Below are 16,188 nucleotides of genomic sequence, written 5' to 3'. Positions count from 1 at the left end.
AAAATAATACAATAATATTAAAATTTCGTTGGTGTTTTTACTAATGAGTTTCATTAGTTTCTTCCTTCCAAAAAACCCAGTTATAACGTCTGAATTTAAAAAAGTCCAATAGAATATTTGGGGACCCCGATAGCTCAGTTGATAGAGCACTCTCTTTATACGCAAAGGGCCAGAGATCGATCCCGGGTGCAGTCGATTTTTTTCTGAATCCCTGTCTACTCAGCAATGAATGGGTAGCTGAGTTTGTTAGATCTGGCGAAAAGTCACCATCGACCCCTCTTATTACCTCATCCACCCCCTCTTATTATAACTTCACGTCTCTCTCTTACTCTTCAATGCTCGCTGCCCTCTAATGTGTGTGTGTGGGGGGGGGGGGGGGTAGGAGTTGCGTGTGTGTATCAACGCCACGAACAACTCGATCAACGCCTTGGGCGATGCCATAATCTCCGTTAATGGGGATAAATTTCAAATTTTATTCAATTATCGAAGTAACAATGAAGTACGGTGAGCAAATAAAGAAGGCATCACCCCTCTTCTCTAATTAGGTTACAATTTGAAATGAGTGTGACTACTCCGTGTGTTTTACTCCTGTAGACCACGGTTTTCATCGTGTAGCGGTCTTTAACGGTTCAAGAATGAACGATCCCATGGTCTCAAAGGTCAAACCGGTTCGAATTTCCAACAGTCTCTCAGGAATGTTCAATGTCGAAAAGGACCGGTCCTAGGACCGGTCCTTGCGGTCTTCATTTCCCAAGGACCGTAGGACCGTGGTCCTTAAGCTTGCCAAGGACCGCCCCGCACTACTTAGAAATACCCCAGGAAAGAATATTTTCATGGTGCGAAGAGAAAGTAAAAGAAGAAAAAGAACATGAAGAAAGAATTCGTAGAGAAGAAAATGAAGAAAGAATTCGTAAGAAGAAAAGAAGAACGAATGAAAGAAAGCACGAAAATACGTAGAGAAGAACGAGAAGAAAGAGTCCAAGAAAGGGAACTAAAAAGACAAATAGCTTTAGCAGAAGAAGAAACCAAAAGGACCCAAATGATGCTGGAAATTGAAAAAACAAAAACCGGTCATGAAAGAAAACATAATAATAGTGATGAATTTTTCGTGAAACTTCCACGCATGCCAACATACGATGAACGCTCAGACTGTCTAGAATCCTTCTTACACCGATTCGAAGTTCAGGCTAAAGGTTATCGTTGGCCAGAAAGCAAATGGGCCACAGCCTTGATTAACTGCTTATCTGGAGAACCGCTAAAAGTTTTCTATACCTTAACAACTGAAGATGCAGATGACTATGGTAAAATTAAAGATTCTCTACTAAAAAGATTTAGATTAACGGAAGATGGTTACCAGGAAAGGTTTCACACTGCAAAACCGGAAAGTGGAGAAGACTTTAATACATTCGTGAACCGAATTACTCAATTTGTAAATCGGTGGCTTGAGTTGGCAAACGTAAAACAAGACGACTTTGCAGGCCTTTACTATCTCACGCTGAAGAATCGAATCTATCAAGCTTGCAACCCAGATTTAGTCGCATTCTTTAAAGAGAGAAAGCCAGAAAACGTGGACAAATTAAAAATCTACGCAGAAAACTTTAACAGCGCACATCCATTGACACCCCTTAGCAGAACATTGAAGGAACCATACTACGCTGCCGCTGCTCAGAGTCCATGTACACCTAAAGTTCAAAACTCAAATAGAACGAGCCGATCAATCACTCGGAACACGCAAGTGAAACAAGATGATCATAGTAACAAACCATGGAACAAACAGTTCAATAGAGACCATAGCCGACCCTATCAAAACAAAACAAGAAATAGCACTGACAATAATACTGAGTATAAGAAAACCAACAAACCTATAGTTAAATGTCAATATTGTGGAATGAAAGGCCACACAGCAGACAAATGTTACAAAATCGTGGGATATCCAAAAGAAACTGCAAATGCATCACTCCAAACAAGTGTAAATAATCAGACACGAGTAATGTCAGGAGAAAATATAAATGTGTATTGCGTGAAAGGTATGTCACTTTTAACACAAACTCACAAGTCAGGATCGCTATTTTTTTGTGAAGGCAAAGCTAATGGAACTGATTGCAAAATATTGAGAGACACAGGATGCAGTACAGTAGGAATAAAAGCATCTTTGATCAATGACGAAGACAAAACTGGAAAAACGGTACAATGCATCACATTCAGTGGCACAGTCGAAACCTTTGAAACAGCTAATGTGTACATAGAAACCCCATACTATACAGGAATAGTGGAATGCTGTATACTTCCCAACCCCGTCGCTGATGTTATTGTTGGCAATATAAAAGGTCTTAAAGACAACCCAACAGATGTAAAAGAATGGTCATTAACCCAAGAAACAGCTTGTCTAGCAGAAACAAGAAAGATGACTAAGACAACAGAGAAGCCAATGACTATTTCTCTTGAACCACAACAATTTGACAGGAACACGTTCATTGAAGAACAGAAAAAGGACCCGACTTTAACATCATATTTCAATATCGCAAACAAAGGGACGAAATCAAAAGTTGAATACATCATTGAAAAAGAATTTCTGTTCAGGTTACATAGGAAAAGAAACAAACTAGCTAAACAACTGGTCACGCCGAGTATTTACAGAAACAAAATCCTTGGAATAGCGCACGATTCAATAACTTCTGGACATCTTGGGAGCTCTTCCACATTGAAGAGAATATCCGAGAATTTCACATGGCCTGGAATTACTAAAGACGTCCGAGAATATGTGAAATCGTGTGACACATGCCAAAGAAGAGTCGCAAAAGGCAGAATACCGAGATTGCCATTAGAGACAACGCCAGTTATTGAAAAAGTTTTTCAAAAAGTTGCAATTGACATTATAGGCCCTTTAACAAAATCAGATAGAAACCATACACACATACTAACACTAGTCGATTACGCAACCAGGTGGCCAGAAGCGATAGCATTGAAATCAACTACATCGGATCACATAGCTGAAGCATTGATGACAATTTTTACTAGAATAGGCATACCAAATGAGATACTGTCGGACAATGGACCCCAATTTACATCACATATGATGCATGAAACCATGAAACTCATGGGAATCCAACACTCATTCACAACTCCCTACCACCCCAAGCAAATGGTCTTTGTGAAAGATTTAATGGCACTCTAAAGAATATGTTAAGAAAAGTGTCGGCAGAAAAACCAGATGATTGGGACAGATACTTACCAGCAATCCTATTTGCATATAGAGAAATACCCCAAGAATCTACAGGCTACTCCCCATTTGAGTTGATGTATGGACGATCACCTCGCGGCCCGATCAATATAGTAGCCGACGTTTGTAAAGGGAATGAGGAGGACAATAACGAAATTATGTTTGCTTACGAATATGTAAGAAACCTGAAAGACAGAATAGAGGACACGTGTAAGCTAGCACAGGAATCCGTCACTAAAAAAAGCAGAGAAATACAAGGAATACTCTGATCGCAAAAGCAAATCAAGAAAATTTGAGATGACTCGAGTAAACTTTTAGCTACATGGAAAGGACCATTCAAGGTATTAGCAGTACGATCTGGTGTTAATTACGAGATTCAAATTAACAACACAACAAAGACATTCCATGCAAACATGCTAAAAAAATATTTCGATAGAGACAGATTATCACAACCAATATTTAACCATGTTGAAGCTGCAAATGTAGGATTAATCATCGAAACTCACAGCGATGATGTCGAACTACAACACACCCCACAACACGGTAACTCTAAAAATAGTACAATTAATGACGTCACAATCAATCCTCAACTAAACGAATGTCAGAAACGAGAAATCAGGTCATTATTAGAAAAGTACCAGTCAGTCTTTACAGACGCACCCGGACATACAACATTAGTGGAACACGACATAAAGTTAACCACATCTACCCCTATCAACGTGAAAAACTATCCTATTCCATTTCACGCACGAGAACAAGTTGAAAAGGAAGTTAAGGATATGCTAGATACAGGAATAGTTAGATATTCTTCAAGCCCATACTCATCACCAATAGTAGTAGTGAAAAAGAAAGACGGATCGATAAGGCTATGTATCGACTTTCGCAAATTAAATGAAGCAACAGTGTTTGATGCAGAACCAATACCAAATCAAGAGAATTTATTTGCTGCCTTATCTCAAGCAAAATACATGACTAAATGTGATCTTTCTAGAGGATACTGGCAGATTCCACTGAAAGAATCATGTAAGAAATACACAGCATTTCAATCACCATTAGGATTGTTAGAATTTAACTATATGCCATTTGGATTATCAACAGCCGCATCGACATTCCAAAGAATGATGCGTACGTTATTAAAAGACATCCCGTCTACACTCTCATACTTCGACGACGCATGTATTTTCTCAAACTCATGGACTGATCACATGACAACCTTAGAATTAGTGCTTGAAGCATTAAAACGTAATTCTTTAACAACAAAACCGTCAAAAACAAGCATTGCATTTTACAAAATTGATTTTCTCGGTCATACCGTTGGTCATGGGACACAGACACCCGAGACAGAAAAACAAACAAAAATCGCACAATTGCAACCACCTAAGACAAAAAAAGAAGTACGCAAAGTACTTGGGCTCCTAAATTTTTACAGGAAATACATTTACAACTTCGTGCACATCGCGACACCGCTAACAAATCTGACAAAGAATGGGTCACCGAACAAAATTGTTTGGACAGAAGCGTGTCAGAATAGCTTTAACCAATTAAAGGCATTACTCTGTTCAGAACCAATTCTTAAATTACCCGACATGTCAAAAGAATTTGTTGTAAGAACTGACGCGTCTGATAAGGGCATCGCAGGTGTACTATTACAGGAGCATGAGGGAACTCTAATGCCTTGCTTATATGCAAGCAGAAAATTATTGGACAGAGAATCACGATACTCTGTAATAGAGCGTGAAAGACTGGCCATCGTCTTTGCTTTAAAGACATTCAGCAGATATCTACTGCTAAAAGAGTTTGTGGTCGAAACGGACCATAAACCACTCACGTACATAAGAAATAACAAAATGAATAATAGTAGAGTACTAAGGTGGAGTCTATTTTTGCAAAATTACTCTTTCAGTATCTCTCACATACCAGGCTGTGAAAATATTCACGCCGACCTACTTTCTCGATTAGTGTAAACACGTGAGAAGGGTATAACTTAACCTCCCATGCATACTGTTAGTTACCTCGCAAATTGTGCCAAATCAGAACGCACAATTTCGATAATTTTATTTGTAAACTTGATGACCCAACTTAATGTAACATTGAGTATTGTTTGGATATATATACCATACCCATTCATGATTTGGGAAATCTTCTCTTTATCTATTATTGTTATGAATTTTCACTCATTTATGATTAATAATTGAAATGTCAATATTCCATTTACATTTTCATTCATTTCATTTAGTAAATTACCTTCATATCATCGGCTTAAATCATGCTTCATTGCCATCACTATTGTTTATCACAATGATTTGTAATCACATTGCCATCATGTTGTTCATCACAATGATTTGTAATCACAATCTTTCATGGTTATTGTCACCCAATCATATACCTACGTTAATATAAACATTTCCATGTCTAATTAATAAATAATTTAATTGTAGCACAAATCATAACAATGGATTCATGCTAGAGTATCATGATAGTAAATTTACTTCCGTTTGTAAAATCTATCTTTCCCATAATGGTTAAAGAGTATATTTTAAACGTGGGTGGGGGTGTCACAGTAAAGGTTGTTCACAATTATCTTATTAAATTTTATTTTATTAAGAACTGAATTCATCTCACTCCAGTTATATTTCGGTAGGCTTAGATAAACTTTACCTTCTAATATTAGATCGTCTTTCCTTTTATAGCCTTCCCTCGAATTAATTTCTAATTAGTGAATACTTTTCGTTCTACATTCTGTCACGTAGCCACTTATTATAAAAGCTGATAGGTCTAACATTCGACACTCACTTCTCTCCACAATCTATGCCGGACGGCCAGTCGCTCTATTCCTTATATATATATATATATACTGGAAGATTTTTATCTTTTGGGACTTTGTAGATATTATATCACAACATTAAGACGCCGGAGCTTTTAACTTTGATTGTACAATCTTCAAGGATCAAACCCGAGCCCGCTGTCAAAGAGTTACACAATAACCCTTACCAATTGCCTGGAAGTGGAATTTTACGAGCCCGAGCCTGTTATCAGACGAATATATCATCCAAGCCTGTCAACTGCCTGGAAACGTAAACTTACGAACCTGACATATTATCATAAGTTACGTAATATATTCACATCTCTATTTGTAACTGCCACGATCACTGTTTATCTCTTTTAATTAAATTTCATCATTATCTTTATTTCATTGTAAACAAATCGTTAATTGTTTTCATTTATAGTAACTAGTAAATTCTGGGGCCTCATTCTACATATATCTTTATGCATAGTCGCTCTTTACTCACTTGAGACCATGACAATCATCATCATCATCATCATCATCATCATCTGGGTGGGGATCCTGACCTCCCATAACGGACAGGGTGGTACATACTGTGTCTTCTATCTCCTTATATCTGTTTTCCAACATGCTTTCTGTCTTTGTCTTGGAATGAGATTACTTGGGTTTTGTCCTGGACCTGGTCGGAGCCCTGGCTGGGAGGGAAACAGTCAAATGCATAGTTATTGTTTTGGGAGAGGATATTTTTTTCCTTGTACTGTTATGTATTATTATATTTTTTATTTTCAATGTAGAATGTAAGCATTTGAGTGTATTCCTCTTTGTTGAATTTTGTGCTTGTGTCCGGATGAGACTTATAGGTGATCTCAAACTAAGTACATTGGTCTGGGTGGGGATCCTGACCTCCCATAGCGGGCAGGGAGGTACACACTGTGTCTTCTATCCCCTTATATCTGTTTTCCAACATGCTTTCTGTCTTTGTCTTGGAATGAGATTACTTAGTTTTTTTCCTGGCCCTGTTCGGAGTCCTGGCTGGGAGGGAAACATTCAAATGCATAGTTATTGTTTTGGGAGATGATATTTTTTTCCTTGTAAATCATCTCTCTGTTATGTATTGTATGTATATTTGTTATTTTTTAATGTACAATGTAAGCATTTGAGTGTGTTCCTCTTTGTTGGATTTTGTTCTTGTGTCCGGATGAGACTTATAGGTGATCTCAAACTAAGTACATTGGTGGTATGCTCTTGGAATCTACATCTGATCCCTATTTGTTCCCAGTTCCCCTATGTCTTACTTTCTCTTGGATGCTTCAATTGTAATTCTAGAACTTTTTACTATCCCATTTTCTTCCTTTTTACTTGCGCTGATATAACCTAAATGTGTTGCAAGCGCCGGAAAACCCTTAAAAACAAAAACAACATAAGTACATTGGTGGTATGCTCTTGGAATCTACATCTGATCCCTATTTGTTCCCAGTTCCCCTATGTCTTACTTTTTCTTGGGTGCTCTAATTGTAATTCTAGAACTTTTTACTGTCCCATTTTCTTCCTTTTTACTGGCGCTGATATAACCTAAATGTGTTGCAAGCGCCGTAAAACCCTTAAAAACAACAACATACTACTACTACTACTGCTACTACTACTACTACTACTACTACTACTACTACTACTACTACTACTACTACTACTACTACTACTACTACTACTACTACTACTACTACCACTGCTACTACTACTACTACTACTACTACTACTACTACTACTACTACTACTACTACTACTACTGCTACTAATGATAATAATAACAACAATAATAATGATAATGACGATGATAATAATAATAATAAGAAGAAGAAGAATTAATAATAATGATTAATAATAACGATGTAATAATAATACTTCTACTACTACTATTACTCCTACCAATGCTATCAGTACTTATGCTGCTACTACAACAACAACAACAACTACTACTACTACTACTACTACTACTACTACTTTTACCATTACCCATTAGTTTACCCCCACTACTACTACTACTGGTAGTATACCATGTTCAACGTCCAGGTGCCATGACTCCACTACTAATTCTACTACGGGGTGAGGGTCCCTGGCCTCTAATAGCGGACAGGGAGGCACTTACTGTGTCTCCTATCCTCTATATGTTTTCCAACATGCTTTCTGTGTTTGTCTTGGAATGAGATTACTTGATATTGTATTTGATTTACACACACACACACACACACACACATATATATATATATATATATATATATATATATATATATATATATATATATATAAGTTCGTAGACTGAAGGGACGACGAAGTTGATAAGCGTAGAATGCTTGTAAGGTTGACGTTGTTCAGTTGCTAAACCGTCGATAAAGTTGTAGAACGTTCAACCCTAATGGTTCCAAGTCTTGGCAGCTTCAGGTACGTTTGGGTCTATTTCCAATCGACCTGGTCTCAATACTAATTCCATCTTTGCTTTAAAGCTGATTAAATTATGAATGAACTCATTGATGGTCTCTTTTCTAAAACGTTATTCAGCTTTAATATGGCTACGTATAGTTATAGTTTGAAAGTAAAGGAACAAAAGAACCATTACTGGATAATAATGATGAACTTAAATAACATGTACAAACCAACAACAAATAATAATAATACTAGGAAAGGATTTCGCTTATAACAGGTATATTAAAATCGTTAACTGGTAAGGATCGTAACTCATAGCTGATTTACAGTATCAAAATTATGACTTTTCCGCTTATCTATTTTGAAGGAATTCGTTAAAATGGAAAGTTCGGTTAATTGAAACTTAAACGGTATACATTCAGTATCTGATTATGAAAGGAACGAATGGCAATCCTTAACTATCAGACATTTACATTTTATAACTTTCAATACATTACTGATGAATACAAATGAAAGTGAACATAACGCACTTTCAACATTATTTTGATTGCAAAATTTATAGAAATAGCTTGTGTTTTTGCCAAAGAGGATTACATAAATTTAATGTAAACTGGTCAAAAGTAAAAATTCATCAATTTTTGATACATTGTTTCCACAAATATGTACATGTGTTCAGCAATAACAGCAACACCACCAACAACAACAAAGACATACTGGACACATCAATCATCACATTCTAATGACGAGGATGAGGAAAAGGAGAAATGAAACGACTATGGAAAGATTCCGTGGCATCACTCTATCCAATGAACTCTAACTTTCTTCCAGTTTGCGAATGTTGGAGCATGCCTTTTCCCAGTCTTCCCTTGTTACCATATATTATTTATTGCCTCGTCGGTGAGAGTAAATTTGGTGTTCCACCTCTCATCTTTCCCTTTACTTGGGTCCAAATTAGCTCGATTGCGTTCACAGTGATATGGAGGAAGCGCGCAACCTCCTGTCAAAACTCATTGATTAGACAGTATACTTTGAAAACTGTTTCTGGTTTATTTCTTTTCACTAGGAGTATAACTGGGCCTTTGATAAATAGTCAGAATATGTAGTGCTGTCTGATTGGAGCCATGAAATCATCATCATAGCAGTTTTGATAGTTGCCGAAGTTGGAAAATTGGGGTGACTATGGGCCACATAATTGTAGCGTTGTCCAATGCAATACGGCTAGGTGCTTCGAGGAAAGGTAGCAAACGGTTCTTTAACCAGTCTTCAAACACCTCTGCATTGACCCCAGAATGATAGTCTCTACCTTCCAGATGATGCAGAAAAGACAAAAAATGGTATGGCATTCTTCTAAATACCCAGTATCTTCACCACCTGCAAGAATATCAATGATCCTTTGTCCAAAACTCACGTTCACCCAGTTCCATACGCTTTGGATGATATCCATATCAAAGTTGTCTTGGATCCTTTTCCTATCACGTCGTTCCACACTGGTGATCTCTACGTCGTATTTCGATAATCATCTTCTCGGGTTTGATTGTGAAATTCCAATTCTATAGCCGTCCTCTTTATAATGGCTTATCGATAGACACAAGTAGATTTCTTTTCGCAGCTTACGAGAGTGTCGTATCAAAAATTACGTGTCAGCACGAGATTTTTTGGAAAAACTATGAATTCATCTCATATTGTGGTGCGTAACTTTTTTACAGTGTAAAATCTCGAATTTTATGACGGCGATTTTAAAGTAGTCTTTTTATAGGTCTTAAGACAACTTTGTGATATGGCATCAATACGGTCCAAAATCTATACTCAAGTAAGACAAATTGAGTCAATTTACAACTTTTGATTGAGGGACAGCTGAGAAAAAAACAGAAAAACACGCGCCATTAAAAAAAAATCTGACTATAATACTTTTACTACTAGTACTACTACTAATGCTATTATTACCAATGCTACTACTACTACTACTACTACTACTACTACTACTACTACTACTGCTACTGCTACTGCTACTACTACTACTACTACTACTAATGTTATTCTACTACTACCATTTCTACTCCTCCTCCTCCTGGGTGGGGATCCTGACCTCCCATAGTGGGCAGGGAGGTACTTTATGTGTTTACTATCACGCTGTGTCTGTTTTCCAATTGCTTTCTGTCTTTGTCTTGGAATGAGATTACTTGGTTTTGTCCTGACCCTGGCCGGAGTCCTTGGCTGGGAGGGAAACAGACAAATGTATAATTATAGTTTTGGGAGATGGTATTTTTTTCCTTGTAAATCATCTCTTTGTTATGTACTGTTATTATTTTTATTTCTAACATTTGAGTGTATTAGTGTATTCCTCTTAGTGGGTTCCTGTGCTGGTGGCTGGTTGAGACTTTAAGGTGATCTCAGACTAAGTACACTGATAGTGTTGCTCTTGGAATCTAAATCTATTCCCTATTTGAACCGATTCCCATTTGTCTTACTTTTTCTTCAAGGCCTTTTCATTTTACATCAAGAATGTCTTTACTATCCAATTTTGTTCCTTTTTACTGGCGCTGATATGACCTAAATGTGTTGTAAACGCCGTAAAACCCTTAAAAACAAAAACAAAACAAACTTCTCCTACTACTATTACTACTACTACTACTACTACTACTACTACTACTACTACTACTACTACTACTACTACTACTACTGTTGTATTTTTGGTAAGATGGTGATGATAAAAGGAGATCTAAATCAATGGAACACGAAACACAGCTTATTCGTTTTCTATTTACAACGGAAGACGTTGCTCTTTTTACACCAAAGGTTTCATACAGTCACAAGAGTTACAAAAGTGACTCGTCATTGTACATTCATTCATTCATTATTAATTTCTTAATACATTACATTCCACCCCAACCTTAAATAATGCTAATACAGAAATAAAAGTTAAGGTGAATATATATCTCATAAAGTAAGGTGTTGCTGATTTTCTCTGCAAAATTATTAATAGTTATTTGATGGGTGAATTTCTTACCGACTATCATAAATTTAGAAGTTGTTTGATGAGAGAAAAAGAACAAGTGACGAAACAAGGTCACATAACAAATTATAAAGATAAGTGGCTCAAATCCCTTGAGCAAGAAATGGTCATGGTAAAAATTACAAAGTTAACTTTTCCGGTGGTTTAATTGTTCTGTGTGATCTTCTCAACACTGGTGTGGTTCGAACATTACTTTCAGATGTGGTCGGCGTCAGACTGTTTTCATCATTTGCTGACTCATTTGTGGTAGAAGTAGTAGTCGTGGGTTGTGTTGACTGATCTGCCAAGTCAACTGGTTTGCTATTCATTGCATTACTCATACCCATTTGTTCAGTGTCTATTTCCCCTTCCCCCTCTTTAGAAAGAGATGCCCCAGCATCGAGATCAACATGAGTTGAGATAATGTGATCTGCATGAAAGCGTTTCACTTGATCAGTTTCATACATTTGAACTCTGTAAGACATGGGACCTGTTTTCGCAACAATTTTGGCAGGCAAAAATTTTGGTCAGATGGATTGGTATTGCCTTGGTTTTTAACAAAAACATTGTCATTAATGGTAAAGTCTCTAAACTGAGAATGTTTGTCATGGTAAGTTTTCTGACAGTCCAAATTCTTTTCAACACTTTTGTGCACCTGATCATGAATTAAATCCAAACGAGTCTTTAATTTTCTACCAAGCAACAATTCAGCTGGGGTGAGGCCTGTAGTTGTTTGTGGCGTTGATCTGTATTTCAGAAGAAATCTGTTTACGCGTTCAGGAACACTACCATTGTTCATTTTCTTCATCGCCGACTTGAAGGTGGCAACTGCTCTTTCAGCTAGGCCGTTTGTAGATGGGTGGTATGGTGTCGATTTGATGTGTTCTATGCCGTTGAACCGAAGGAAATTTTGAAAGTCTTCGCTGACAAACGATGGACCATTGTCCGAAACAATTTTATCGGGTAATCCATGAGTTGCGAACACATGACGAAGTTGAAAAATAGTATCCGCTGAGGTAATCCGTTTCATAATGCGAATTTCTAGCCATTTAGAGTGCGCATCCACAATAATTAAGAACATATGACCTAAGAATGGGCCAGCGAAATCAATGTGAAGACGACTCCAGGGTTTGGTTGGCCAGTTCCATGATTGTAGGGGTGAGTGAGCGGGTACGTTCCTAAAACTCTGGCAATTGGCACACGATTTCGCACAGAATTCGATATCCATATCAATTTTGGGCCACCACACGTAACTTCTGGCAAGCATTTTCATCCGAACGATTCCGATGTGATCCTCATGGATGAGTGAAAGAATATCCCGTTGAAGAGACGTTGGAACGATGATACGCGTACCCCACAGCAGGCATCCATTGTCGATCCTCAATTTGAGCTTGCGTGCGAAATAGGGTCTGAGTTGTTCGCCAATTGTAGTGGGCCACGGATGACCATGTGCGACGATTTGATACACCTGACGAAGTACAGGGTCGGCGGTGGTTTCCGATGCGATGGTGGTACTGGAGATGGGTAGGTTGTCGATGACCTGGAAGATCTGGTGAAGATCTTCAGGAAACGGCGTAGGTGCTGCTACTTCAGGCAGCGGTAGACGGCTGAGTGCATCTGCGTTGTTGCGTTGACCTGGGACGTGTTTCAGTTGGTAGTCGTACGCGCTCAGAATGACCGCCCATCGCTGTACTCGCGATGATGCGTGGTCAGGTAATGGTTTGTTTTCTCCGAAAAGACCCAATAGTGGCTTATGGTCGGTGTTGATCGTAAAATGTCGTCCAAAAACGTATTTGTGAAATTTTCGTAATCCAAAAATGATAGATAACGCTTCTTTGTCCAGTTGGGAGTAATTTCGTTCTGCTTTATCCAACGATCTGGAAGCAAATGCGATAGGTTGTTCATTCCCATTGTTGAAACGATGCGAAAGAATCGCTGATACGCCTCTTGGTGAGGCATCGCAGGTAACGACAACAGGGATGTTGGGGTCGAAATGAACCAGTAGCTCCGTGGACATTAAACACGATTTCGAATCGTCGAAGGCTGATTGCTCAGCTGATGTCCTTTTCCAGGTACTTCCTTTCTTTAGTAAATCGTATAGTGGTGCAAGACGGTGTGATATGTTGGGTAGAAATTTGTAATAGTAGTTGATCATTCCAAGGTAGGCTCGTAGTTCCTGGATTGAGATTGGTGCAGGTGCTTTTCGTACAGCTTCAATTTTCTTAGATTGTGGAGCGATGCCATTCTTCGTGAGGCGGTATCCAAGGAAATCGATTTCATCCTGCAGGAATTCACATTTAGCCCTTTTTACGTTCAGTCCCCTTTCTTCACAGCGCTTCAACACGGCTTCAAGTGTTTCGAAGTGTTGTGCATCGTTGGCGCCAGTGAGATACAGATTGTCGAAGTAGATCACCGTGTTTGGGATATCCTTGAAGACAGATTCCATTACCCGTTGGAAGATGGCTGGGCACGAAGATATGCCATATGGTAGTCGTTTGTAGCGATAAAGACCACGATGCGTGTTGATCGTCGTGACGTTTTGGCTATCAGGGTCGAGAAGAAGGTGAGTATACGCATGGCTGAAGTCGATGGTTGAAAACTTCTCACCATGTGCTAGCCAACTCTTCTATCCTCGGAATTGGATGTTCCTCCTTTGCAACCATTTTATTGACGGTCACTTTATAATCCCCACATATGCGGTGTGTCGAATCAGATTTGAGAATGGATGCGGTTGGTGTTGCCCAGTCTGAGTAATTGATCTTCTCAATGATGTTGTTATTTTCTAGACGTTGTAATTCTCTTTCAATTTTGTCCCGAAGAGCAAATGGTGGATGGCGTGCTTTTTTGAAGATGGGTGTGGCGTTTTCTTTCAGGAAGATGTGTTGGTGTGGTTGTTTAGTAACCCAGCATTGTCGTTGAACACGTTGTATTTGGAAACCATTGATTGGAGTTCCTGTGCGTGTGTTTCAGCGTTGGTGTGGAAGATGTTGTTCAAGTTGAGTTGGATGGTCTCCAACCAGTTTCTTCCAAGTAGTGGTGGACCAGCGGTTTCAACGATGAGTAGAGGCAGGTTGGTTGCTTGCTGTTGTTGGTACTGGACATTCACTCGACATTGTCCGCAAATCTGTACGGTGTCTCCTGTATATGTTTTCAGGACAACAGTTGATGGTTTTAGAGGTGTATGTAACAATAAGTTGTCGTATGTTGTTTTCGGTAGTATAGTTGCTGATGCGCCTGTGTCAAGCTGGAATGACACTTCCTTCCCTTCGATTTGAAGCGGTATCCACACCGGTGTGTGTGTTTTTAAGTCCTGTTCCATGTTGAAAAGGTCGTATGCATTTGATTCAGGGTGATCGACATTGTGATGATGTTGATGGTGATTTTGGTCTTCTGATACATAATACGATCGATGATTCCTAGTGTCGTTTTTAGCTGTGTGTGACGATGGTTTATGATGCTGAGGTTGGTGGTTGGGTCTGTTTTTCGATTTACATACCTTGGACAGATGCCCCACTTTGTTACAATGAAAACACTTCGCGTTGATCCATTTGCACGGAGTGCCTCGGTGGTCACTGCCGCAGCGTTGGCATTTCGATGATGTGTGAGACTGTGACGTTGAACTCGGGTTGGTGAAAGTTTTGTGTTTAGGTTTGTTGGCGTTGTCATTGTTGTTGTAGCGGTGTTAACGAAGATGGTGTATCTTATGGTTTTGGTGGGGGCCTGCTGTTAGCAAATCTTTTGCTCCTGTTTCTGATGTGGTCACAGCTTGGGCGATTGTGACTGCTTTCTGGAATGTGAGATCAGTCTCAGAAAGTAGTCTGCGCTGAATCTTTTCATCATTGATCCCCCTCACCAGTCGCTCGCACAGACGTTCATCCAGTGTTGTGCCGAATTCACAGTATTCACTCAGTTGCCTCAGTGACGCAATGTATTGATTGATGGATTCTGTTGGTGCCCTGATCCTATTTTCGAACCGGGTACGTTGCACATATTTCAATGGTTTTGGCTCGAAGTGATTTTTCATCAGCTGGCAAAGTTCATCTAGTTTTAGTTCTTTGATGTTTCTTAGTGTAGCCAGATTCCTTAGTAGCCCGAAGTTTGATGGACCGATAATCGTGAGGAATATTGCAGTTTGTCTATTTTCGTCTTCGATCTGATTTGCCACGAAGTATAGTTCTACTCTTTCGAAGTATTCCGAGAAGGACTCTTTGCTAACGTCAAACTGCTCTATCTGGCCGAAATTCATCTTAGCTTGCTTAAAATATGGTCTAGAAAGGTTAAATCTAATACTTTACTTGTTGATCCTCGTCGCCAATGTTGTATTTTTGGTAAGATGGTGATGATAAAAGGAGATCTAAATCAATGGAACACGAAACACAGCTTATTCGTTTTCTAATTACAACGGAAGACGTTGCTCTTTTTACACCAAAGGTTTCATACAGTCACAAGAGTTACAAAAGTGACTCGTCATTCGTACATTCATTCATTCATTATTAATTTCTTAATACATTACAACTACTACTACTACTACTACTACTACTACTACTACTACTACTACTACTACTACTACTACTACTACTACTACTACTACTACTACGAAGGTGAGTCAAAAAGTATTGGGATTCTGCTTATTACTTTAAAACAAATTGAATCTATAGTATACATAAGACCTTAAATTCGTACATTCATTCATTCATTATTAATTTCTTAATACATTACAACTACTACTACTACTACTACTACTACTACTACTACTACTACTACTACTACTAC

The 16,188-nt window shown here is 38.5% G+C and overlaps 1 protein-coding gene across 1 annotated transcript; it reads right to left on the bottom strand.

Annotated features, from left to right (window-relative positions):
* Positions 1-15,097: 15,097 nt before the first annotated feature.
* LOC144973904 (uncharacterized) lies at positions 15,098-15,661 on the bottom strand. The gene has a single exon (XM_078916790.1). It carries the CDS (start codon positions 15,659-15,661, stop codon positions 15,098-15,100), a length of 564 nt encoding a protein of 187 aa, XP_078772916.1.
* Positions 15,662-16,188: the final 527 nt, after the last annotated feature.

Source organism: Berghia stephanieae, chromosome 5 (genome assembly GCF_034508935.2).
Source record: "Berghia stephanieae isolate SIO BIC M18660-M18661 chromosome 5, UCSD_Bste_1.3, whole genome shotgun sequence".
Classification (NCBI taxonomy): Eukaryota; Metazoa; Mollusca; class Gastropoda; order Nudibranchia; family Aeolidiidae; genus Berghia; species Berghia stephanieae.
Note: the sequence above shows the minus strand (reverse complement) of the source record. Positions and strands in the feature narration are given on the sequence as shown.